General features: G+C 49.8%; 10 protein-coding genes across 10 annotated transcripts; 5 read left to right on the forward strand and 5 right to left on the reverse strand.

The window, feature by feature from the left end:
- Positions 1 to 829: 829 nt before the first annotated feature.
- Positions 830 to 3054, forward strand: BU24DRAFT_421110 (AMP-binding-domain-containing protein). Its single transcript, XM_033527646.1, has 2 exons — positions 830 to 2200; positions 2254 to 3054. Exons 1-2 carry the CDS (start codon positions 1292 to 1294, stop codon positions 2800 to 2802), a joined length of 1458 nt encoding a protein of 485 aa, XP_033386446.1. The 5' UTR covers positions 830 to 1291; the 3' UTR covers positions 2803 to 3054.
- Positions 3055 to 3301: 247 nt separating this feature from the next.
- BU24DRAFT_421111 (uncharacterized protein) lies at positions 3302 to 5251 on the reverse strand. Its single transcript, XM_033527647.1, has one exon. It carries the CDS (start codon positions 4950 to 4952, stop codon positions 3609 to 3611), a length of 1344 nt encoding a protein of 447 aa, XP_033386447.1. The 5' UTR covers positions 4953 to 5251; the 3' UTR covers positions 3302 to 3608.
- Positions 5156 to 6550, reverse strand: BU24DRAFT_164952 (N-acetyltransferase complex ARD1 subunit). The gene is made up of 2 exons (XM_033521424.1): positions 6170 to 6550; positions 5156 to 5896 (listed from the first exon to the last, which is right to left on the reverse strand). Exons 1-2 carry the CDS (start codon positions 6308 to 6310, stop codon positions 5360 to 5362), a joined length of 678 nt encoding a protein of 225 aa, XP_033386448.1. The 5' UTR covers positions 6311 to 6550; the 3' UTR covers positions 5156 to 5359.
- Positions 6551 to 6877: 327 nt separating this feature from the next.
- BU24DRAFT_461082 (uncharacterized protein) lies at positions 6878 to 8509 on the reverse strand (the record flags this gene model as incomplete). Its single annotated transcript, XM_033531867.1, has 2 exons — positions 6878 to 7613; positions 7665 to 8509. 2 exons carry the CDS (start codon positions 8507 to 8509, stop codon positions 6878 to 6880), a joined length of 1581 nt encoding a protein of 526 aa, XP_033386449.1.
- Positions 8510 to 9953: 1444 nt separating this feature from the next.
- On the forward strand, positions 9954 to 12255 carry BU24DRAFT_421113 (ethanolamine-phosphate cytidylyltransferas-like protein). The gene is made up of 5 exons (XM_033527648.1): positions 9954 to 10387; positions 10458 to 10566; positions 10622 to 10739; positions 10788 to 11658; positions 11713 to 12255. The coding sequence occupies exons 1-5, from the start codon at positions 10364 to 10366 to the stop codon at positions 12079 to 12081; spliced, it is 1491 nt and encodes a 496-aa protein (XP_033386450.1). The 5' UTR covers positions 9954 to 10363; the 3' UTR covers positions 12082 to 12255.
- A 370-nt stretch (positions 12256 to 12625) lies between these two features.
- BU24DRAFT_491146 (uncharacterized protein) lies at positions 12626 to 15231 on the forward strand. The gene is made up of 7 exons (XM_033533764.1): positions 12626 to 12842; positions 12902 to 13624; positions 13674 to 13740; positions 13797 to 13983; positions 14041 to 14224; positions 14277 to 14435; positions 14488 to 15231. The coding sequence occupies exons 1-7, from the start codon at positions 12679 to 12681 to the stop codon at positions 15014 to 15016; spliced, it is 2013 nt and encodes a 670-aa protein (XP_033386451.1). The 5' UTR covers positions 12626 to 12678; the 3' UTR covers positions 15017 to 15231.
- Positions 14796 to 16814, reverse strand: BU24DRAFT_479467 (MFS general substrate transporter; the record flags this gene model as incomplete). Its single annotated transcript, XM_033533077.1, has 5 exons — positions 14796 to 15300; positions 15367 to 15436; positions 15514 to 15550; positions 15613 to 16629; positions 16693 to 16814. The coding sequence occupies 5 exons, from the start codon at positions 16812 to 16814 to the stop codon at positions 15119 to 15121; spliced, it is 1428 nt and encodes a 475-aa protein (XP_033386452.1). The 3' UTR covers positions 14796 to 15118.
- A 402-nt stretch (positions 16815 to 17216) lies between these two features.
- BU24DRAFT_440810 (PLP-dependent transferase) lies at positions 17217 to 19021 on the forward strand. The gene is made up of 7 exons (XM_033530388.1): positions 17217 to 17439; positions 17503 to 17569; positions 17628 to 18040; positions 18095 to 18122; positions 18198 to 18475; positions 18526 to 18690; positions 18743 to 19021. The coding sequence occupies exons 1-7, from the start codon at positions 17324 to 17326 to the stop codon at positions 19005 to 19007; spliced, it is 1332 nt and encodes a 443-aa protein (XP_033386453.1). The 5' UTR covers positions 17217 to 17323; the 3' UTR covers positions 19008 to 19021.
- A 383-nt stretch (positions 19022 to 19404) lies between these two features.
- BU24DRAFT_165038 (uncharacterized protein) lies at positions 19405 to 20683 on the forward strand. The gene has a single exon (XM_033521426.1). The coding sequence runs from the start codon at positions 19665 to 19667 to the stop codon at positions 20475 to 20477; it is 813 nt and encodes a 270-aa protein (XP_033386454.1). The 5' UTR covers positions 19405 to 19664; the 3' UTR covers positions 20478 to 20683.
- BU24DRAFT_165037 (uncharacterized protein) lies at positions 20684 to 23350 on the reverse strand. The gene is made up of 4 exons (XM_033521425.1): positions 23052 to 23350; positions 22311 to 22952; positions 22119 to 22259; positions 20684 to 22059 (listed from the first exon to the last, which is right to left on the reverse strand). Exons 1-4 carry the CDS (start codon positions 23109 to 23111, stop codon positions 20890 to 20892), a joined length of 2013 nt encoding a protein of 670 aa, XP_033386455.1. The 5' UTR covers positions 23112 to 23350; the 3' UTR covers positions 20684 to 20889.
- Between the last annotated feature and the right edge of the window lie 947 nt (positions 23351 to 24297).

Genomic DNA, 24297 nt, shown 5'->3' on the forward strand with positions numbered 1-24297 from the left:
GATGCTTAAAAGACAAACTAGAAACATCGGCATCGGTACTAAGTAGCATCAGTATCGGTCCATCGATGCTAGTCCACCATCGAGTTGGTGTTTTTTCCAGGGCCCCCACGAGTGGCGCGAGCGGATGCGATCTGAGTTCGACTGCAGGTTCAGGGCTGAGCCATGCATCCGTTACACCGGATGGTTCCTCATATTGGTTTAAAACGCTAGGTCGTCCTCGATACTGCATAGCAACAGTGCCTAATGTTCCTCATAGGCTAAGTCAGACCATCGTGACCGGTAGCCAAGAAGTACATTGTCGTTGCTTTTTTTTCAATGAACACATGCATATACATGTATTTGTTGTAAGCGTACTCCGTACAAGTGGTGCGTCGTTCATCAAAGTTGTACCCAAGATTGCGTGTGTCTAATGTAGAACAATCGGACCTTGGCTGGCATCCATTGGTCGTAAACCTGAGCTGTATATCAGTGTGGGTGGGCCTTCAGAAGACGTGGCCAGGGCGTGTGCGGATCTCGGGGCTTCATGGTGCACGCCGTCCTTTACGGAGGGAGCGTACATGCTCGGATCAGAAGGCTTTGAGTAACGTAGAGCATTGTCGGTTTTCCCAGTGGAAATAAGCAGGCCTAACTCCCGAAATATGATATTTGAAATTGCCTATTCCGTATGGTAACTGCAGACTGTGTAATACAGTGATGTGTTAGGTGGGCACAGTTGGCTATTGGTGGTGGGTGGATAGCTGCAGAGGTTGCGCTGGCATGGGTTTACGCGGGGGATCGGCACGGTAACTCACCGGTATTCCAACGGTAACTGCAATGACACGCCACGCAACGACTCGATATCTTTGCTGCCAAGATATACAGTATGAAGTCGCATCGCACATTTCATCTCGAGCATGGACCGGAGTCGAAACACCTGATGCTGGCGTGAGCATCGTTGTACAACAAAAATGGAAGATAGAGCATACATGGTACCAAAGCACGCGGGGTACAACATCTTACCCAATACAGTGCGCATTCAATCCTACTCTTCGACGTCACCGTAGAATCTAACAGCTTGTAGCCTTTGTTTGGCAGATTGCTTCGTTTCGCGACGAGATCTCCCGCAAGAGTAGCCATTGATGATGTTCGATCGCAGCAGCAAAGAACACATATCGAGTTGCTCTCCGATGTTCTGGCATTGCGTAGCACCATTCTTGCAACTTTGGATTCAGCCACGCGAGCAGCGCTAGAACAAAGAGATGAAGTATACATCGCCATCGTTGCCGCTGGAGGTTACGAATACACTGTAGCGATGCTTGCCGTGCTTGCACTCGGAGCCGCTGCGGTACCGATTTCCCCAGCAGTTCCCGTCCAAGAAGCTGCATACTTCGTCGAGAAATCCAAGGCTGCATTGGTACTCGTGAGCTCTTTCGATCTCGAGAAATGTTGCAGGTTGGAGAAGTGTGTCGCTTCAACAAGTAACGAGCATTTCAGGGGCGTGCCAATTGGACCCTATACCTTTACTCCCACTTTGGACCCAGCAGAGATATTTATATCATCCGACCGGGCTTTGGAGGAGAATGCCGCCAGTGTCGTCATCTTCACCTCGGGGACTACTGGACTTCCTAAAGGAGCAGTCATGCGGAGGGCCTTCGTTTTTGACTGTGCCTTGTCGGTTGCAGATCACTACAGGTTGACTGAAGATGACGTTATGCTCCACGTTCTACCGGTTCACCATGCGACTGGCGTTGGTATCAACTTCTTCCCATTTCTTATCTCTGGAAGCAGGATCGAGTTTCGGAGCGGAAGTTTCGATGAGAAGTGGATGTGGGAACGATGGAGGGATGGTGCAGTGAACCCACAGCGCCGATTGACTTTCTTTTCCGGAGTACCGACAATCTACATGCGCATGAGACGTCACTATCAACGTACGTTGCTGAAGCTTCCACCCAAAGAGCTGGCCGCCTTCATCGCGGGATCAAGGCAATTTCGCGCCTGTCTGTGTGGAACGTCGGCACTGCCTCAGCCCCTGAGTGACTTCTGGACCACCCTTATGCAGAAGAGGATCGTACAGAGATATGGCGCGACGGAGTTTGGAGCCATTTTCAAAATCCATCTCGATGACAAGAAGGCGCCGGACGGGTCGGTGGGTGAGGTGGTCAATGGAATCGATGTCAGACTTTCCAATGGGGACGAAGGCGAAATTCTTGTAAAGAGTCCGGTAAATTCTAACTTTCCCCGTGTTTTCGTTGATCGCTGAACTGACAGAGACAGCATATGTTCTCCAAGTATCTGTATGATCCGGAAGCCACAGCGAAAGCCCATGATGAGGATGGCTACTTCCGCACTGGCGACATTGCCCGAAGAGAAGGCAAGTACTACTGGATACTTGGCCGAGCATCGCTCGACATAATCAAGTCCGGCGGGTACAAGATTTCAGCGCTTGACATCGAGAGGGAGCTGCTGTCTTTGCCTTATATTGCCGAAGCTGTGGTGGTTGGTGTTGCCGATGAAGAGTTTGGTCAGCGAGTTGCAGCACTGGTGTCGTTACAAGAGGAGGAGATCACCGATGCGTTCCTAGAGACGTATGGCGACAGCAAGCATCTTTTGACCATTGAGGATGTGCGACGAGACCTTCGCGATCGACTAGCGGGCTACAAGTTGCCTTCGCTACTCCGAGTGGTCGACCAAGAATTACCCAAAACGGTAACTGGTAAGGTGCAGAAGAAAATCCTTGGACCTGAATTCTTCCCTGTTCCAGATTACCAAATGAATCCGGACGTACAATCATGGATACAGACCCGAGAATTGGCGAAGCTCTGAAGAAGCTGCGAGGCTAAGGTATGTAGGGATTAAAAGACCGTGGGAGAAGTGGAAGTAGTGGTAGTAGCTGTTGTTCTTGTAATTGCCATACTGTGTAGGTAAAGAGTTGAGATTGAAGCATTGGATACCCAGTTGGATGCGAGATTGGTGGAAATTAGCGAGTGTTGCATCTCCCATACAGCATAGGATACACTTAGTACGGAGTAGATGATGTTCTCCTCTTATAATATATTGTCTTCGTATAGAGTGGATATTTATCTTAACTTGGACAATGCCAGTGACATCGGAAGGATGCTGTTACGACGTCAGTGATGTACGCGTCTGAACGCGGGTTGATCGGTGAAAAGGCTGCAGAAGCGCCGAAGGAGGAAAGCGCAAATTGCCATACAAGGCCCCAGTTGCCCAACCACTCTAACTAGTTGCCGTAACGACCACCTCAAGAGAGTCCGTCTTCCAGATAGTCCATGTTTGCTTCTTATTACACAAATGTTTTATTGATGACATCGGCAGCTGATTGTAATGTATCTTGACTTTTGCTCTACATTGTTATCCTAAATCAAAGCTCTCAAGCCGAGACAACGTTCAGGGTCAGCAGCCACATCGCCCACACCGGATACCGGGCCACAGTAACACGACGTGCCGCCCACGAGAATGTGAACCAACAAGCGGTGAACTTACTACATATGTATATCAGAAGTCTTGCATCCAGACACAATCACCTATCATAACGATAGACCAAGACAGAATGCTTTGTGATTGAACGCCATATTTCTGCTGATATCACAGAGCGAATGGAGAGCCACCCCTTAAAACCCATCGTAAACACTGACAGCTTTCGTAGCCATCCTCTCCCAATCTATGTTCGGATCATCTTGAACAATTGAACTAACCCAAAGCTGAGGTTCCTTATTGGCAAGTCGCAAGTGAACCATCATAAATGTTGGTCCTAAACCTGGCGGATCATATGGTCTTCCTTCAGCGATATTGCATCCATGGATCAATCGATGCGCCCTCCAGACCTCTCTTCTGTTCCTCCACTCGCATTCTGAGAACCATTGCGCAATCCATCTCAGTGGGATGGCGTGAATGACGCTCACACAATTCTTGTGTTTCGACGACATCGAGGTACCGACAAACCACTCCGTGCCTCTTCCTCCATCTACCGGTCTACCAAAAAACACACCACGCCAATTCTCCACCTTCTTCATCCTCATGGAGACGGTATCAATCAGAGCCCTCACGGCCCGCGGCTCAGGCTGACCAGCAGCCCAGGCCTCAGTCCTTAACGAAACCAAGGCACAGGGCCTCTTCAGCATACCATATACTCCCAACACCGGCTCGACAATCCTCCCCATCGTGATAGTCTCCCAGGAATATCCCAATTCGGCCCTCAGTTCCTCCTTATGCCACCTAGGCTCCTCTCCAGTCCCCGGAGGACTCCCACCCCTACCGATGAACATCCAAAACGCATGGGCGAGCTCATGCACCAACGTCACCGCAAACATATACATAACACGATACTGCTCCGACGACGTACACTCCTCATACCCAGAATCAAAAAACCTCGCGAACTCGCGATTCAGCGCGATCTCCGGCAACCCATGACCCTCCCCTTCGAACCGCACAGCAGCCCGCGACATGAACGGATAGTCCACCGCCCGGAATCGCCTACTCCACGGCCACTTACGCCAACACACCGCAGAGGTACCCCACGAATTCTTCCACTTCCCCTCCGAATACCGCTCCGGGACAAACATGAACACAACCACTTCCGCGAGGTCGCGCAACGCCCGTCTCACCTCCTCGATGCCCTCGCGGCTCGGGCGCCGCGGCTCCAGATACACGTACCCCTTGGAATCGTGGGTCCCCTCGACTCGCACCCGCTTCCCGTGGCATAGATGCGTGAACCAGGGCAGCATGCACGATTCCGTTATCATGAGCGAGGCGAGCCGCAGCGCGGGCTTCATCCGCGTGTAGAACCGCTCGGTGCCCTGGCCGTAGCCTCTCATCCAGCTGTCGAGGCGGAATATGCGGTGGATGTCGTTCCGGAGCGTGGGGCGGGGGAGTGAGGGCACTTCGAGACAGCCCATCTGTTGGAGGGAGTGTTCGTGCTGTAGTAGGTAGTGCGCTACTACTGGGTCTTTGTTCATTGCTTCTCACGAGGAGTGCCTAATGGGAAAGGGTTGTGGAGAGTGTGTCTATAGTGGCCATGTATAAAGTCTTTTTCAGGGGTGGATGGGGGACTGGGCTTATCAGTGTTATAGCCTCCAGTCGAGCTCTAGCGGTCTCGTTGTGGTGGAACTTGGAATATTGTTTGCTATGTAGTAGTTTCAGGGGCTGAAGAAGGTCGCCACAGTGTATCGTTGAATTGGCGAAACGAGCTCACGTTGAATTGTCACCGAGGGTTGCTGTTAGCCAAACGTCTGCGTCGATCGAACCGCACCACATCTCAGTCACATTTTCTTTTCCCATCCTCAAATTCTATAATGCAAATTTGTGAATTCATTCTTCTCCCCTAACCCCCATCAATCACCTCAAATCCCCCAAGAACAACCCACTACGCCGCAGCCGACGCCTCATTCTTCTCCACCAGATCCCCGACCCCGAGCCCCCGTCCAACCTTAACCTTCCTCTTCCTCTCCTTGCCCGCCTCCCCCTCCCCCTCCCCACTCTTCTCATCCCCCACCGCCTCCCCCTCATCCTTCCCAAACGTACTCTCCTCCTCCTCCAACAACTGCTCCTTCAACCCCTCAAGGTCCATACGCATACTATACGCATCCTCGCCATCGGCATAATACTTCGCCTCGATCTTATCCACCTTGAAGCCGAGGGTGTCGCGGTAGAGGTGCAAGGCCGCGGTGTTGGAGACACGCACGTGCAGAGAGACGTAGTGCGCGCCGAAGGTCTCCACCATCGCGCGCTGCGACTGCCGCATGAGTTTCTCGGCGAGCCCGAGACGCCGGTGCGTCCGCATCACGGAGAGCGAGGTGATGTGCCCGTGTTGGATGCCGTCGGCCGGGTCTTCTTCCATCTTCGCGAGGACGTAGCCGACGATCTTGGGGGGGTCGTAGGGCGTCTTTTGGGGGCGGGAGACCTAGGTGGGGTGTGTTAGAGGGGGGCCGGTTGGAAGATGGTTTGGTATGAGGGGTTGAAGAGAGGGTGATGATGGAGAGAGGGTATAATGTCGTTGTGGTGTGGAGAGTAATGTCACGTGTTACACATCTCCCTCCATCTTCCAATTCAATTCACCACACGCTTTCAAGATCCTATCAAACCACAATTCCCCAGCTCTTTTGAACCCGCTCCAATCCCCAGAATTGAACCTCAAGGAAAAAACAACCTCCGAACGTCGGATAAAAATACTTACATCAACAGCGACGTAGCTGAGCTGCGGCCAGCTCATGGCATGGTACAGGTAGTACTTGCAGAAGTAATTCTCGGGCAGGTTGGTGATGTTTGCGAGCTGGACGTGCGGGATGTCCGAGGGTCGAAGCACGCGGATATCCATGGTTGCGGGTTGTGTGGTCGGTATATATAATTTATATATGTTTTATGTGTGGGGGGAGATGGTGGGCGTTCCGGTCTTCTCGCCTGAGGAGTGGTTGCCCTCTACTATCTCTTTTCTCTTGTGAATCGCCAGAAAATTTGAGTTGTCAATGATTCAATTTTTTAGGGATCCTATTTTCCTGGATCTCTTCCGGATTGTGTTAATTGGGTGTATAGGTTGATGGTCACCGATATGTAGAAGATGGTTAAGCGGGCGTTGAGAAAAGTTGGCTCGTGCGGTCGATATTTCGTGATTATGTCATCATTTGGTGGAATTCGTGCCGTATTCGGTTAGGCTCGTCTAATGCATTCACTATGATCCAAAAGGGGTCAGTTCGCAAAAGGCACATCGCGTGAGTAGAAGCGCAAAAGCAAGGTATCTTTCTATTAAGCGTCGTTACGAATGCTCGAAATTCAAGTCCATTGGAGAACTGGAAATTGTAAATGAACGCCATATGTTATGCAGATGCTTCCCGCCCCCCGAATGGTATCGTAATAACATCAATATCATGCCAGTCGTCAAGCTCCGTCACATTAACCCTCCCAAAACGACCTTGCCGACCCCTCCAACCTCACCCCTCACTCCCTGTCTGCAACTCTCCTCGAATTCTCGAACAACGCCTCCTAAGATGATCTTGCGAACTCTGGCATCAGCTTTCGAGAATAAGTCACCCACGGTGCTTGGCACACCTCCTCCAGCTGTTACCACCGACTCTGGCGTACTTAGGAGACTCAGGATCTTAGTATAGCAATCGATGAGTACATCACACAGTGTAGCAAATGTACTAAAGAAATCCGGATCGAAGGGTATTGAGGGTGTTTGCAAATACGTGTACGACTCGTTCGGCAGGAGCATGTCATCGGAAGAAGGCTCAAGGGCTGACAGGGGCTCATTGAAAGAGTTTTGCTGTGTCAGAATTGGGAAATCGCCGGCGGCGCTGGAGCTGCGGCGTCCCTTTCCACCCATCAGGTTGGGTCGTTTAAACATTTGTGGTATTCTGGCCCTGGACAAGGACGAAGACGTCGATCCGTCTGGAGGATGTATCGATTGGTATTGCTCGAATTCCAGCAGAAGCGCATTGAGGGCTTTTAGGTAGTCGGTGGCAGAATTGGCGTTGAGATCTAGAATTGTGGGGAGGGAGAAACCGAGGAGGAGATAATTTGTGGCTCGTCGGGAGAGGTTACGCGGAGTGAAGGAGGGGAGTCGCGTGAGGTCCTGCTTCGCAAACAGGAGAGTGTTGAACCAGTATATACGTCCCTCGTGGCTACAATGTGTCAGCTAAGTGGAGGGTTCAATGGGACGAAGGGCAACTCACGCTTTCCGGAGATAGTCCAACGTTGATATTCGCTTTGACGCCAATTCGTGTATGTGTTGAAAGATGATGTGCGGATTGGCTCCATTGGCAAGAACGGGAGGAGCAGGCGCCAGTCCAGTCCCCAAGTTAGAGGTCTGCCGCGCGAGCGAGATCTCTTTCTGGCTCGGGGGATGCCTCAATGGCACGGGAACGGCCATACCGAATGGTGTCTTCGGGTTTGGGTTGTCAACAGCACTGCTCAGGGGGCTCTTCTCGTAAGGTTGTTTTCCTCCGGTCTGGTCTAGCTTCACATTCTCCGAACTCTTGTGTTTGTTCCGTGAAAAGGTGGATATGGACAGCGCCGGTCTGCCAGCTGGGGGAAGGTTGCCGGTCGAGGGAGTCTTCTCTGGGGAGAAGGACGCCAGGGTGGAAGAGGGGGTCCTCTTATGCGAGGACTGGGTGCCGCTAGAGGTGTTGGTTCGAAGGGAGGCAGAGCGGGAGCGTCGCAACGACGTGCCGATGTCCGCGACAGAGGAGGAGATGGAATGCCTCGAAGCGTGCCTGCGGCGGGGTGGCGTGGATTGTACTTTGGGGGGAAATTCGTATTGGTTCAGGTCAAGAGGGGGATGTTCGGCGTCGCTGGGGTTCTCGGGATGGGTTTGGGTTTGGGGAGGTGTGGTTCTTCCGCGCGATGGAAGGGTACTAGTATGATTGGACTTGTTGCGACTACTGAAGAAGGAAGGTTTGCGGGTGAAGAAGCTGCCGCTGCTTTGGGTTGTGGAGGATGTGAAGGATTGCTGGGTTTGGTGTGGTTGTTGTTGATGATTGTGGTTATGGTTGTGGATTTGGTTTTGGTGTTCCGCCATGATTGACTTCGAATTTGGGGGGGACCCCAACCCAAGTCGCTGGGTCCGGTTGGTAGTGGTTGCGGTATTAGCGGTAGCGACAATGCGATAGTGGGTGAGCGGCTGGTTTCAGTACAGGAAAAGGTACAGTAGGAGGGGAGCGATCAGGGGTTACGGCCTGCAACCTGCGACAAGAGGGTTAAGAGTGACAAGCCTAGCTCAGAAGCATAATAGCCATAGAGTAAAGCATATGCCGACAGTACGGGGAGGGGTGTTCTGTGTAGTGATTTGTATGTAGCTGTACTCTTTTCGCCCCAAATGCATGCATGTACTCGTATGTAGGTAGATAATGTGATGTTGATTGTCGCGGCGGAGTGATGTATGTCGGGAAATGGAGGAAAGGAGAAAAGGAAAAGAAGAGAAGAAGAAAAGAAGAAATGGGGTATCCCGAAGACTATAATTGAAGTTGTCCTAACGCGCTGTCCGTGGAGTGTCGTCGCCGTAGTTGTGGTCGCCGGGGCACAGAGAACAGGTGTGCCTTGGTAAGTTGGTATTACGGTATGGTACCTGTCCTGGCATCCGCTGGGTACGAGTAATAGTAGGGACAGCCTGTGTACCCAGTAACGAACTAAGAACAATTATTTGGGAATTATATTATATTACTTCGACATGGCAATGCTGGCCAACAGCATACGACAATAATGAAAAAAAGGAATTGAGAGATCGAGCAATCACAGGGCGATTTGGAGGGAGAGCATAACTCGTGGGAGGGGGGGTCACTCGACATCTTATTATAGGTTCGGTATACTTTGTACTCCGAGTGTAGTGGTAGTAGTGGATTGTGTAGTAATAGGTACGTAGGTGCTCCGTAGTAAGGCACATGTATGTACAATGGTTTAATAATAATCATACCGAACGACATCTTGGGATGGTGGATGGTGGATGGTGGATGGGTGGCCACAGGAAGGGATTGCATGCGCGTGGCCGCCACTTTCTCGGAGATGCCTACAAACCTACAAAGCGCGCGCGACTACTGGCACAACTGGATAGACTGGCAGGTCAATGATGTATCATCGACTATCGAGTAATCCCAATACTTACCAATGAGCAAGAGGAACATGCCCTTGTCCCGACAACTATCCCTAGGTTTGGTTTCTTGTTCTCTCTTCGTCTTCATGTCATTAATTGGCCACTGAAGAGTGTCGAGTAGGAGGCACGGAGGGTATTATTTATCAATTAAATGGAGGTTAGTTTGTCCCACTCCCTTCCTAGGAGATGCCTATGCCTATCCCATCGTAGGTAAGTTACCCTCATGGCTTGTGATTATACTGGGCTGTGGGAACTCATTTTGCATGTCCACTCGCCCAAGACGGCCACCGGCTGCCAGGTGCCCAATCCATACAGACTATCCGAGCCGAGTCTGGTTCAACTTTATTTTATTTTCTTCTCCTCTCCAACATCCCTTTCTTCATCTAATAAAATCAAGAATCAATCAATCATATCACTCTATTACATACGAGTACAACGGACTCCGTGGTACTCGTACTATAGTTCTTGCATCAAAGGTCTTAGCCACGTGCAAGCTCCCAGTAGTGCATGCGCAACATCACCGTCCACCTGCCTCCACCTGTCCCACCCTCACCCTCAATCTCAGTAGATAGTACTCCGTACCCTCTCTCTCCCTTTCGCCGGCGTTGACAGCGGGCTGCGACAGACGGTGTTTCTTTTGGCATAATTATCTACCTCGAATCCACTGGGTAAACGTCCCTGGACCGCCGCCACCCCGCCTATCAGCCTACCAAAACATCAAAACACCAAACCACCCCCACTCACCTGTAGCTACCCTCCTAGCTACCAACCACTACCATCACCAAGATGATCCGCCGCCAGAGCGCAAAGGTACTACATTACCACCACTCCCTGCCACGGAGTCTGCCCATATGCAACATTTTCTGAACTTACTGTACAGGGAGAGTGGCTCCCCCAATCCGGCCAGTGGCCAGTCGGTCCCCAGGATGACGTTCCTGTTTCCAGTGAGCGCATCTGGATCGATGGATGCTTCGACTTCAGCCACCATGGTGCGCAACTCTATAACCTCTTCTTCACATAACCGTAGCTCACAACTCTGCATAGGCCATGCTGGTGCGATGCTTCAAGCTCGACAGCTAGGCAATGAACTCCTTGTTGGCGTCCACTCGGACGAGGCCATTCTTGAAAACAAAGGCCCAACCGTCATGCGCTTGGACGAGCGGTGAGCATGGCTGGCTTCGAAGAAGTCAACCACGGCTAACGATGGCAGTATCATGGCAGTAGAAGCCTGCCGTTGGGCTACGCGCGCCATCCCCAAAGCACCCTACGTCACCTCCCTCCCTTGGATCACGCATTACGGCTGCCGTTACGTTGTGCACGGAGACGATATCACTTCCGACAGCAGCGGCCAGGACTGCTACCGATTCGTGAAGCAGGCGGGGAGATTCAAGGTTGTTAAGCGCACACCGGGAATCTCCACCACCGATTTGGTCGGGCGCATGTTATTGTGCACTAAGAATCACTTTATACAATCCCTCGACCGCGCACTTGCTGGAGAAGAGGGACCTGGTGGAGAGGAAGAGCGAAAGGCCACGGGACAGGCTATGCTACAAAGGATTAAAGACTATGCCACAGACTCTACTGGTCTTGCGCCTGGTTGCGATGTCTGGTATTGGCACGCTTCACGGCCTGCGAAGCTGAGGAGGACTACGCAGAGCTCGACCTCTGCGCCGACCCCGACCGGCGAGCGTCGTCCCAGTGCTGGAGAGCGACACCAATCACACAGTCACCACCATCACTCGGTAAAGGAAGAAAAGGGCAAGTTCGCCCGTCTCGTAGAAGGCAAAGGAGTGAAACCAGGTCAATCAGTCGTATATGTCGATGGAGGGTGGGATCTCTTCTCCTCAGGACACATTGAGTTCCTGCGCCACGTGGTGCAGACCGAAGAGAAAGCCGCAGAAGAGAGGGGCTGGTACAGCGAGGAGGCCAAGAATCAGCGCATCGAGCAGACGGGATCCGACTACAGCCCTGCATTCGTAGTCGCAGGTATCCACGACGATGAAGTGGTCAACTATTGGAAGGGCATCAACTACCCGATCATGAACATCTTTGAGCGCGGTCTCTGCGTTCTGCAATGCAAGGTAAGATAGTATCCTCTCCCCATATTTACCAAGCAGCAACTGATATTGTCGAAGTACATTGATGCCGTCGTATATGGCGCGCCATTCTCTCTGTCGAAGGCTTTCCTCCTCACACTCCCCTACGGCACACCTTCGGCCGTATATCACGGAATCACGTCCTTCATGCCATTAACCTACGACCCATACTCCGTAGCTAAAGCGCTCAAAATCTACCGCGAGATCGAGAACCACGACTTCCAGAATGTCAATGCTGGAGAGATCGTGGAGAGGATCATGAAAGGCAGAGCTGCGTACGAAGAGCGACAGCGTATCAAGGGCGAGAAGGGCATGACTGAGGAGGCGGAGAAGCGCCGACAAGAGCTTGAGAAGGAGGCCGAGAGAGAGCGGAGGCGGAGGGAGGTCGAGGGCCAGTTCGGAATATGATCTGAACATGACCCTTTTCTGATGCCTGTAGGCTGTTACATACAAACACACGCCTACCAAGACGACACGACCACGACGAAATCCATTGTCAAGCCTTGTAGCTCAATGTAGCTCGAATCAAACACCGAATAAGCATGTAGAAACTTCTTGTAAATTCTCATATGAAACCTTCCCAACTTGTTCGCATTTGAATGTTACCAAAAGCGTGAATGGGTACTCAGAGCGTCTCGGAAATTGGCACCTAGCGCCCCTCTTATCTCCGTGGATCTCAAAACCATTGTGAGCCAATTACACTGAGTAATAAGTCATTTGACTTCGTCTGAAAAAAAATCTTTAGGAACCGACCAACATGGATCAGAGGCGGGCAATGTCGAATGTGAATAATACCCCAGGTTTAGGACGAAGAACCCGCGGCTTCTTGCTTCATCGGGGACTTTCTGCTACGAGGTAACTCGCCGAGATTTTAGGCGGCTAGACGACCCTCGAATAGAAATAAGAGATCCTCGAGCCCTCGGGTTCTTCGCTTGTTGCTATCTACCGGTGCGTCGCCGTCTCCCCACCTCCGAATCAAGATACATATCAGGTGCAGAGCCTCAAATGTCGGCTACTACCACGCAAGCGAACAGCGTTCGTCGAGCTAAAATCGCATGCAAAGCATGCAATGCCAGGCGTGTCAAATGCGATATCGCCGATGGGCAACCCTGCTGGCACTGTCGTACAAGATCCATCCCATGCGAACTGATTGAATCTAGGCGAGGCAAGTACGTTTAGAAACGCGCCCTGGTCTTAAATGTCAAGGTCTGATGCGAAGTTCTTCAAGATATGTCCGGAAGGGGAAAAGGTCCAATCCTCGCGCACCTCTCGACGCGAACGTGCGCCCAACAGATGCGAATAAGTCGAGGGCTAGGATTTCATCGCCCTCATCTGAAGTCCCGGGAGAGGAATTATCATCCTTTGATACTGCAAGTAATTTGCAAGGGCAGGAATCAGATATATCATACGTAATCGAGCTGATTTATAGACCCAACGATCAATCAGTCGAAGCCAAAGACGTACACTACTCCATTCCAGCCTCATTCGCTGCCCCTCGGCCTCCCAAGTCTGAAACCTGGCAGTCGAACACCATTAATGTCCCCACTGCACTTGTGATGCCACCAAAGGATCTATGCGATCAGCTTGTTCGAACATTCTTTCAGCTGATTCATCCGGCATATCCCGTTTTTGATCGGGAGCAATTCCTGGAGTTATACCTGGAGGACCGCGCCTCTCCACTTGTATTACATACCATTTGTTTACTAGGCTTCACGATTGGTAACGATGACCTAGTCGTCTCAGCAGGCTTCGCAGACAGAGACTCTGCTAGAGAATTCCATTATCTACGGGCGAAAGCATTATACGATGTCGGATACGATGAAGACCGGTTGAATGTGGTAGCATGCTTGCTCCTTATGGGATTTTGGTGGAATAAGTCCGATGATCATAAAGATACCTGCTACTGGGTGGGGTGCGCTACTGTTCTGGCGCAAAATCTAGGCTTGCACAGGTTCGCACTTTCAAGACTTCACCTTGATAACAGTTGTTGACCATGATAGAGCATCGCGGAACGGGGTCTCAAGAAGACAGCAATCACTACGGAGGAGAGTGTGGTGGTCAATTTACGTAATTTTCCACTCTGTAGATTCTGATATGTCCAACGTCAAGCTTACGTTCAATAGGTGCGGGACCGTCACACTGCTGCAGCTTTCGGACGGCCCTGCCGTATCCAGGATATCGATTGCGATGTGCAACCACTTACAGAACTTGATTTCACATTTGATTCTGCATTTGACACGGACCTGATCCCCGCTCAAGAGACTTACCATATTGATTATACTCTTGAGATGGCTCGACTAGCAAGAATACGTAGGTGACCCGCAATGACCCCGTGTTTTGATCAAGAGCTCATCATAGGATGATTAGTGGGAGATATCCTTGTGGCAGAATTTAGTCCCGGCCACTCTTCAATAGCTGAAGATGGTACCAGCATCTTAGCTGGGAGATTATCGAGGTGGAAATCGCAAATCCCACGATCACTCTGCCTTAATGATCCCGATGGTACTGTCGGGGCCTCCTTTTGGGCTATGATGCTTGACATTGCTTATCAGTAGGGCATTTGAGCCACAATACAGTTCCCAATTACTGATAGCGACCTACAGAAATTATCACGTGCTTCTATATCGACCGAAGAAATCGAATGCTTCGGCATTAGATAAATCGTATAGAGATTTAATGGTTCGTAAAGCAGCCGATTCAATTACTCGAATGGCGGAAGACATGCTTGCTTTTCGGGTTATACACTATGGTCAAATCCATCTGTAGGTTTAGGTACTGATGGTATCTTGAGAATGTACCAACTAATAACACTAGAGTACCTGCTCTGTTCGGCGCACTCGCGACGCATACGTTTGCGATATGTCATGAAGACCATACCCGTCGACGACTGGCAGAGAACAAATCTCGCCAGTGCCTACTTGCCTTAGGCGAGCTTGCTAAAAGTTGGCCGGTTAGCATTTGGATTGCAAAAGCCTTCATAAAACTTATGAAGCGATTGACAGAAGATGCTTCCGGAGGTTCGTTGATTAAGATATCTTCAAGAGTCGTTAAAACCAGGCACAGCAGATTGCCCGAAGAACCGGAACAAGTGTTGCTCAGAGAGCATGCACCGATAGCTATTGCAGACCAGTGGGTATCTAGCGGTATCTACACTGAGAACGAGCCTGATCCCGCAGTTTGCGAGGTTGGAGGGCGCATCCTCCCGAATCCCGACACGTTGGCAGTTGCCAACCTGCAAGAATCACCTCTCGGAGATACTCTGGATATTGACATGTTCCTTCAAGACAGCCTAGAGCCAATGCTATCAGATCCTTTCGATGGTGCTCATGATGCTTGGGTCTAAATGTGTGTATCATTCCTGTCCTGAAGTTGCGAACAAAATGCTGCTATCGGAAGTTACACTAAGGAAATACACGGTTTGTAGAAGGTTTGATAATTCCCTAGCCTATCTGCACCCCAATATCTCGCTACCTCTAGCAAAATTACTCTTCATCCTTAACCTCTGGCCAAATATGAAGAATATATATGGGAAAGGCATCAATAAAACTGTCATAAATGCAAGCACAGTGTTGGCCCACGTGAACCCAAGGCTGTTATACATCTTTGCTCCAAACAATGGAAATATTGCTGCATTAGAGGGTTTAGTACACGTCAAGACTGCAGATGTAAGAAGGGCGTTTACGGACAACTGACCTGCAAACGTGCAACGCAAAAGACCATTTGATGCCAGCACTGATGCGGCATACATATGATATGCTTCAACCTGTAATGCTGTGAGATCCTTTCATGTCACAACCGTGTGTCGCTAAAGCGACCTGATTGAAACTAAGGACTACCTACCAGATAGGTGAATATCCCAGAAAACGTAAGGATTGTCCTTTATTCGTCAGTGTACACTTCAAACGCCACGAAAGAGCTCTATGGAATGTTTATACTCACCCACATCCAAAAACTGCAGAGCCTGTGATTGGCAGCATCCAGTGAATATCCGACCTTGTGCTCCAGGCAAACCAAAATAGTCCCAACGGATTGAGGATACTACCAAAGATAGCAAGAGGCAGATGTCGTTCTGGCTGGCCATTTTTGGTTGATACTAACCTAGACACTGGTGACTTACAAGAGCTGTAAGTGGAGATCATGATACCGACGGTCGCCGTTATCATGCCGCATATTATCCCCAGAAACGTTAGTCCAGCCTGCCAGGCGTTGAAGCCGTACAATTCTTGGACGATCATCGGGATCCCACCGAAAAACAAATAGAGGATTCCAAGAAGAATTGCGGTATAGATGCTGAGAATAGTGCACATGGGCTCGTACAGCAGTAAATACAATGGTCTCAGTAGAAGCAGCCTGTCACGTTGCTCCGAACGGACGTCTGGATCTGCAACGGTTGCACCTGTGTCCCTAACCTTCTTGCCTGCAGATGTTGACTCGCGTGAAGACCTGACTCGGCGATGTGTCTCAGGTACCATGATTAAAACTGCAATGAGAAGTAGAGCCGCCCATATCAAGATAAAACAATATGTCCATCTCCAATTTTGGTGATAGTTGATGAAACCGCCCAGTACAGGGCCTAAGCATGGGCCAATAAAGGCTGCCGCGGAGACAAGAGCCATGGGAATCTTGATTCTATCTTTTGGATAGATGTCCGACACGGTACCTCCGGCTACAGAAAGGTACGTTCCACCGGCCAGCCCTGCTAGGAACCTTGTTATGATTAAAGTGGTGATATTTTTCCCAATTGCTGATGGAATCGTCCATATGATAAACAAAATCCATGATATTAAGTAGACCGGGCGTCTTCCATGCTGCTCACTCAGCGGACCGGTTATCAACGGCCCTAATCCGATTCCAAAAACGAATGACGAGAGCCCTGCCGTGGATAGCAGCGTGTCTGATTTAAATTCTTCATCAATCTGGGCATATGTGGTCGTGTAAATGGAGCTAGAGCATGTGCTGATCATTCAATTAGCGATTGCTCATCGTTACAAAGATAGTACTCAAATTTATACTACCTACACGCATAATATTCCATTACAGACTATCAGAACAAGAATCAACTTTCTCGTATGTGTCAAATGTTGCGGGTGATCTCCCGACTCAGAAGTGAAGAAGCTGGATGTATTGGTAGCATCCACCATTCTCATGTGCTTGGATCTTGGATATTTTCTTGTTCCAAAACTGTTGAGCCGTGAAATTGTCGATCACTTTTGTAAATTGAATTGAACTCCAAGGACAAGTTCTGAGCGTCTAAAGCAGGATCGAGTCGCTCAAGAACGGTATCGCAAAACCAAAAATGTCCGCCAATGTCAGATTATTTCAACAGTTTTGAAACATCCAAAATGCTGAAGTAGATTCAATCATGGAATAATCAGTCCGCTACTAAATTTATATTTGGTGTGGACGTACATTGCGAGATCCCCAAGCAATATTGAGAACCCTCGGCTTTATAGAAACGTATTAAGTAACCGCGCCTCGGGCTCTTGGGCAGCACACAAATTTAGTCGATGATCCCGCCTCTATTTAACCAGGTTCAGGATCCAGATTCACTCACTCTGTGGAATCTTTTGCTACCACAGTCGGATAGGCCGTCGTCTCTGCAATCATTCCCTGTCCTTCGTGGGTTTGCACATCCTAACAAGGAAAGGCCATGGAGACAAATGGTTTATCCGAGCGGGGAGCTTTGAATCATGCCCATCGAGACATTTGGGGACCGCGAATAAAACTAATGGCCAACCAATGGTCATTCGCCAATGATGGAGGATTGTGAGAGATTTCCCTGATCGTGCCTCGAGCTTTACCCGCCAGGCAAGACTAAATTGTTCCTAGGGTCAACTTAAGGCTGGCGGAAAACAGTCTAATGCATAGAGAGATGTCTAATTTGATAACATCACAGGTAATGTACCAGGGCATTGCGACTTGGCTTGAGTTAAAAATCTAAGAATGTGCACCAGGTCGCAGTCGAAGCCACGAAACATCTCACATATAGCACAGGTCCCCGTGGGTCCATCCGTCTTCGCTGCGCTGCTGCAAATTTTCTCAACGAGTCGTTTCATTCCAACACAAAAATCACCCTGGACGATATATTCATAACATCCGGCGCAGCTGGTGCAATTGATGCTCTAGCATGGTCGATCTGCGACAGTGGGGATGGCATACTAATCCCACAGCCTTACTACAATGGATTCGACTTTGATTTACTCAATCGCAGCAATGTCATTGTGGTCGGGGTTTCCTACCATGATGTCCCAGGCTATGGTGGGCTGGAAGACAATTTCGACGCATCGATCAATCGGCAGGCTCTAGACAGTGCCTTGCAGAAAGCACGGAGCGAAAGGATTAGAATCCGAGCATTGATGATTTCAAAGTAGGTCATCTCACTTTCCAAGACCAGAAAAATGACTGAATCTTGTCTTCTCAGCCCTCATAACCCACTCGGTAGATGCTATGTGTGTTTCCCTTTCTTTTATCCTGATTAGCCAGATCGCTGAATCATACTTTGACCTACTGACGCTTTGACTTAGCCTTCTGACACATTGGCGGAGTTCATGTCTTTCTGTCATTCCAATAATTTACACCTGATATCAGATGAAATTTATGCATTTTCTGTCTTTCCTAATCCTAATTTAGAGAACTCGAACAGTTTCACCTCAGTCCTATCGCTTACGGCACTGCACATGATCGATCCGAGGTTTTTGCACGTCATCTACGGCGCGAGTAAAGACTTCTGCGCCAATGGACTGAGGTTAGGGCTTGTTTGTACCAAAAATGAGGGTGTCATAGGTGCAATGTCAAGTATCAGGTCAGCGCTCTTACCATTTTGCATGTGGGACTCTAATCTTACCCTCTTAGCATGTTCTCATGGCCGTCGCACATCATCCAGGATATATGGGCATACATGCTCGAGGATACCAAATGGCGGAATAACTTCATAGGAAGAAAATTGGAACTAATGGAAGCAAACTATCGATTGGTAACGGGCTTCCTGTCTGAAATCGGAGTTGATTGGTTTCAAGCGTTGGTACAATCATAACATGTGACATCGGCTCCTATGACTGACTGTCGATAGAAATGCGGGTTTATTTGTTTGGACAGATTTACGTAGTGCTTTGAAGTCAACTACAGATTCTGTTCTGGTTAACTATACTGGCCAGGCTGCCTCCCCTGCAGCAGAAGCAGCGTTTATAGAAGTCTGCTCGAAAGCCGGTGTTATGATTGCGCCTGGGCATATTTACCATTCAGAAGATAATGGGTGGTTTCGTATCACGTTTACCTTAGAGCCAGAGGCTTTACAGAAAGGATTAGAAAGGTTGAAAATATCTTTAGGTATATAATATAAAGAATAGACGTAACTAGGCTAGTTAGCTTCTTTTCTAGCTAGTTATAATGCCTAGCTATAATAAAAATCTTTCTTTACTACTATAAATTATTTTAATTTGTTTTCTTACTATCTTAATGTTGTGATCGAGGATTTACTGGTTGGTTCCTGGGGAATATCTGAAAGAGTAAGAGGAAGCGGGGCACGGTATTGACAACAGGATGGTGGAACAGTAGAGTGTATTGGTCGAGTGCAACTTAGGTTGAAAACAGAAAGCCATAAGGGTTATATGGGCTCTCTATATACTTGTGATGATCATGGCTTCATGATTATTTAGCGGCATTATCATGGTCACGTGATCCTTTGTTCCTGCGGAGGCCACAGGGTCGGCTGCGTTCCTTCTTATAGTGAACTTTCTCCTCTAGGTTCGGGTTATAACACTCATACAAAACAAGGTCAACAATTCAGTCCGAGAGACTTATGATGCACACGGCATCAACAAGCTCGCCCAAACTTTTTGGGGACCTCATCATCCAAGCTCCCCGCGTCAAAACTCCCAACACCACCGGTCCACCACCATAACGAGTCCCAAACTCCCAATTACACCCATCTCTCCCATAGACAACCTGTCCAATCCAACAAGTCACTCCAGACCACCACACCACTTCCCCAAATGAGCAAAAACAAGCAAAAGAAGCTCGCGAGAAAGGCCTCGTCCTCCGCAACCTCCAACGATGCATCGAAGCGCCAAACGCTCGCGCCCACAGCGACGCACGAAGAAGCACAACCCGGCGACGAATCAATAATGTCGATAGCCATGACATCGAGCGAGGGTCCCACGCTGCCCATCATCGGCGGCGGCGGCGCATCGACTGCATCGGAACACACACGGGCCGTAGAAACGCAAGCGGAGCGAGGACGAGGGGATAAGGGCAGAGATAACACGGCGCTGTACACGCCCTGGACGTTCCTCCCCGCGCCGGTGCGGAAGAGCCTGGCTGCGAGGATCGCGCCGCGGGCGTGGGGCGAGTACGTCGTGCCTGTCGTCCTCACGCGGAACCAGAATGTCAAGAGTGGGATTAATAAGTTGGAGAGGCTGTTTGGGGAGGTGGGTGGGGAGAGGATTGTCGCGGTGAGTGCGCAGGGCGATGCGACGGTTAAGGTTGTGGGGATTGTGGAGATGGTGAAGAGGTTGGGGAAGGGGGGTGAGGGAGAGGGCGAGGAGTGTTTTATGTATTTGGGGTTGGCGGAGATGGAGATTCAGAGGAAGGGGGAGGATGGGAGAGGGAAGAAGGATGGGGAAGGGGAGGGGGAAGATAAGGACGAGTTTGAGACGCTGGAAGAGGTGAAGGGGAGGGATAAGAAGAGGAGAGCGTATACGGAGCCGGTTCTTACCGTTTGGATGTCTAAGACGAGGGTTCCCGGGCTGGCTGAGGCGTATGGAGAACAGACGTTCAGGGTATCGACGGCGAAGGAGCGAGGGTGAATGGAGTCGGCTGTGAGAGATCGCTAATATGCGATCTCCTTAGACTCAACAAACAATACCTCAAGCGGAGTCGATGCTGCAGAAGCTGCGGGGTATCCCAGTGTTGGTCCTATCGGCATCTGAACAGAACGGGCATTGTTCCCCGGAAATCACTCTGGGCTACGAAACGGGAAATGCTATAGCGTACAGCCCAAAGAATGCCATCACTACCAGCGTTCAAGCCGAGTGTAAGACTGCGCTACGATATCAGATACGTTATACCGAAACCAACAAGTAGGGCTCTTCCAATCGTTATTTATAGGGCAGAACAAGGCCCCTCAACGAGAAATAGAAATTTCCTGACAACCAAACCCCAACTTTCCCAACCCTCAACGACATCCAAACCCCAAAGAATCAATTCACCCAGCAAGCATCAAAGCCCGCCAACCATCCTTTCAACTTCCCCCTGGCACCTCTCTCTCGCACCCTCATCCAGCCCCAGCAGCCCTAACGCCTTCTTATTCCCCAAATGCGCACCCACATAGTACAAAACCCTCTGCACCCACTCCCTCCTCGCCTCCACATCAATTCCCAGCGTACCAGCATCCTCAACTTCAATGTCGAACCCCGAACGCGCCGGCGCCGCCGAGATGGGCGGAAGCGGCGGGAAGTCACCCTCTTGTCTCGACAACATGGCGGCGTGGAAGTAAAAGTGACTTCGATTCTCCGGCGGCATCACGAACATAGCCGGCGAGGGCGCTGGGCTCGAACCTCCGCGGGGAGGCGAGAAAGACGTCGATGGTGGTGGTGGTGATGGAGCGGAAGATTGCGGTATGAAGCCAGAGCGCAGGACCGCGCTGATGACGCCCAGGCACCAGAAGTTGATGTAACCTCGTACGCCCATCACGCCGTCATTGTCTACTCGGCCTGGAATGGGGACTGTGAAGGAGCCGATGATGGCCGAGCATGCCTTTTCGACGAGGTCGGTGAGGTGCGTGGTTGTGATGCGGTGGTGGATTCGGAGGGATGTGGTGTTGAGGAGCGTCGTTTGCGGACTCGGGTCTTCGAGGATCAGCGTAGCGATGTTGAAATTGCTGGGTTCTGGCTGTGGATCTGGCGGCGGGAGCGCGAGCATGCAGTTCATGATCTCCAGCATGTCTCGCAGGAGGAACATCCGACTCGTCCGGAAGAACGTGTATATGAACGCCCTTCGAAGCGAAGGGAAGCTGTGTATCTCGTTCGGTGCACCGCTGCTCGACAGCATCAGGTTGATCCACTTCCGGTCGTAGGCTCCGCGCGTCTCGGGCAGATTGGGCTTGCTATCGTAGCGTAAGGAGCGAGGGATCCTGGTTTCCCAGATCTGCAGTTCGGCATCGAGATCAAGACCTTGACGGAGGATGTCTACGAGCTCTTGTCGGATTTGGGGAGGTGAGGGGGAGGCCTTGATGAGGTGCCATTGCGCGTGGAGGCTCGTGACGTTGTGGATTAGGTTCATGAGGTCAATTCCTGAGGTGTTGATGGCTGTAGGGACGGTTTTTCTGGCAGCTATGATGTTGCTGATGGGTGCTATCGGTTCTTTAGCGCCGATGAAACTTCCAATGAGCTGTGAGAAAGTTTAGCCATTGACCGTCTTGTACATATGAACAGCAATCTGGTATGTACCATTTGCGTGTAGCATGCTTCATACAACCGAGTCGAGATCGGAGATCCGCAAAAATCTTCAACTGTGCGCAGCTGGAGGAGTGCTGTGGCGCCGTTCTTGTGGGCTTCATATATGCCTTTCAACTGGTCGGAGGCTATGTTCTTTGAATTGCGTTAGCTGGCAGATGAACTACTCTTGGCTGGTTGGCTCACATCATATATACCCATGAGATAGATAGCGGCGAGAGTCTCGTCTGAAGAAGCTAATTTCTCATCCTTCAAATCCGTTTGTAGAAGTCGGAGAGCTTTCACCCAGTTCTGCTCTGCCAATGCCTGTCCCTCCGGGTAGTTGCAACGCACGCCGAAGTTAGCATACGAAAGTGCATCGACTATGGTTGAGAAACATGAGCCCTCAGTAGTCGCTTCGAAGAGCATTGGGATGAAATCGAATAGTGCGTTAGGGGGACCTTCGTCGTCTATCTGGTCGGGTCTGGACGTGATAAAGTCATATAGAAAACGTTCGTAGGCCATGCGTCTCACGCCTGGCTCCATAGACACTCCAGTGATCAGATCATTGAATTGAAGAGGAGAATCTGAGGGTATGAATTGGTCGAGAGGTTTGCTTGAGGATGAATAATGATTAAATTGGAATGATATCAAGTCACCCGGTGGTTCATTTGTGCTTGCATTCGTGCTTGGTGGAGGTTGCGGTTTCGACCTCTTTCGCCATGATGATTCGGCCTTCTGAGCTGCAAAGGTCGTCTGGTTTTTGAATAACAGATCATCTATGTTGCGGTATCTGCAATCGAGACCTGACTTATTACAGCGATCGCAGGTTGGTTTCTTCTCATCGCACTGTAATGCACTGTCAATCTGCCATCCGCAACACCGAGTGTGTAAAATACATGCACCCTAGCAACTGGGAGCTACCATCGTAGAGCTGACGAGACTAACCTTTATCTTTCGGCTTCTACATGAATCGCAGCCTTTGCTCGGCTTTCCACGGTAAGACATTATGCCCGACTCAGTTGCATAGAGGGGGGCTGGCTGCTGCAAACAGTCTGTGCCGTAGTAGTCGTCTTTTATGGAGCCGAAAAGTCTTAATTGTCCACAAGAAAGAAAGCAACTTCAGTCTTCCGGTAGACTATCTAAGCTTAAGTATTTGAACTCCAAAGTTGCGATCAAACGTTTGACTGAACAGAAAGAGTGGGTTCTGCCAATTCTAGGTGCTTTCGAGGGAGGGTCTTGGTCGTTAATATACGATGTTGTGTAAGACGGTGCACCTCACGAACTTGAGTACGTGACTACACAGTCGACTCAAAGCAGCGCAAGGATTCTGCAATAGTCTAAAGATGATAAAGATGGTTCTAAGGTACCTGATTTCGTCTAGAACGTCCTACTACTGCGCCTGTCAATTATTAGACTTTGTGGATGCCTGATGGCTGAAATGAAGTGACGCAACGCAGTGTGGCGGTACCTGGCTTTTTATTGCTTAATGGGATCGAAGTATGGAGCTGAGATCAAATGCCGCCGTTCCCGTAATACATTGCTTGGCATCCTGGTAAGGCTGATATACTCCTAATGTGATGAGCTGCTGTATGGACTGGAACTGGATGCAGATACGAAGTAATTAGTCTATTCGTGAACATTTGGAGATGTCATTTTCGGCTAACTTGCCCCTTGTGGAGCAGGACAGTCTCAAAAGAGTGGGTTGCGGATGCGCTTCAACAAGCTGTACAAAGAATCGTTCTACTATGTAGGTACTGACTGGTATATTGCATCTTTCTTTATTCAGTAGTTGAATACAAGAACTTTCAATCTCTCTACCATCATGTTTTGATTAGTGATCTAACTTGTCAAAAGCTGGCAGACTTGATGAACGCCTCCCCAAATTGCAATCAACTATTATCTTTACTTATCTAGATTTTAGCAAATATACAGCATAGCAAGTTTGAGTCCAGCCACATTCCCGTAGAACAACTGGATTTAGCCCAGGCATTCAGTCTCAAACATGCATAGATTGCAAAAGAGAGAGTAGTTGCCATAGGTTTGCCATATGCCTGTTGTAAATCAGCGTACTTTACATATTGCAACCATTCAACTATCACTAAATCATATATAACAATAATATAACCAGCGAAACTCGATGATCTTCTCAGTATGTACGAACAAACAATAATAGCAATCATCCGATCATAGT

The sequence above is a fragment of the Aaosphaeria arxii genome (genome assembly GCF_010015735.1).
Source record: "Aaosphaeria arxii CBS 175.79 unplaced genomic scaffold BU24scaffold_3, whole genome shotgun sequence".
NCBI lineage: Eukaryota > Fungi > Ascomycota > Dothideomycetes > Pleosporales > Aaosphaeria > Aaosphaeria arxii.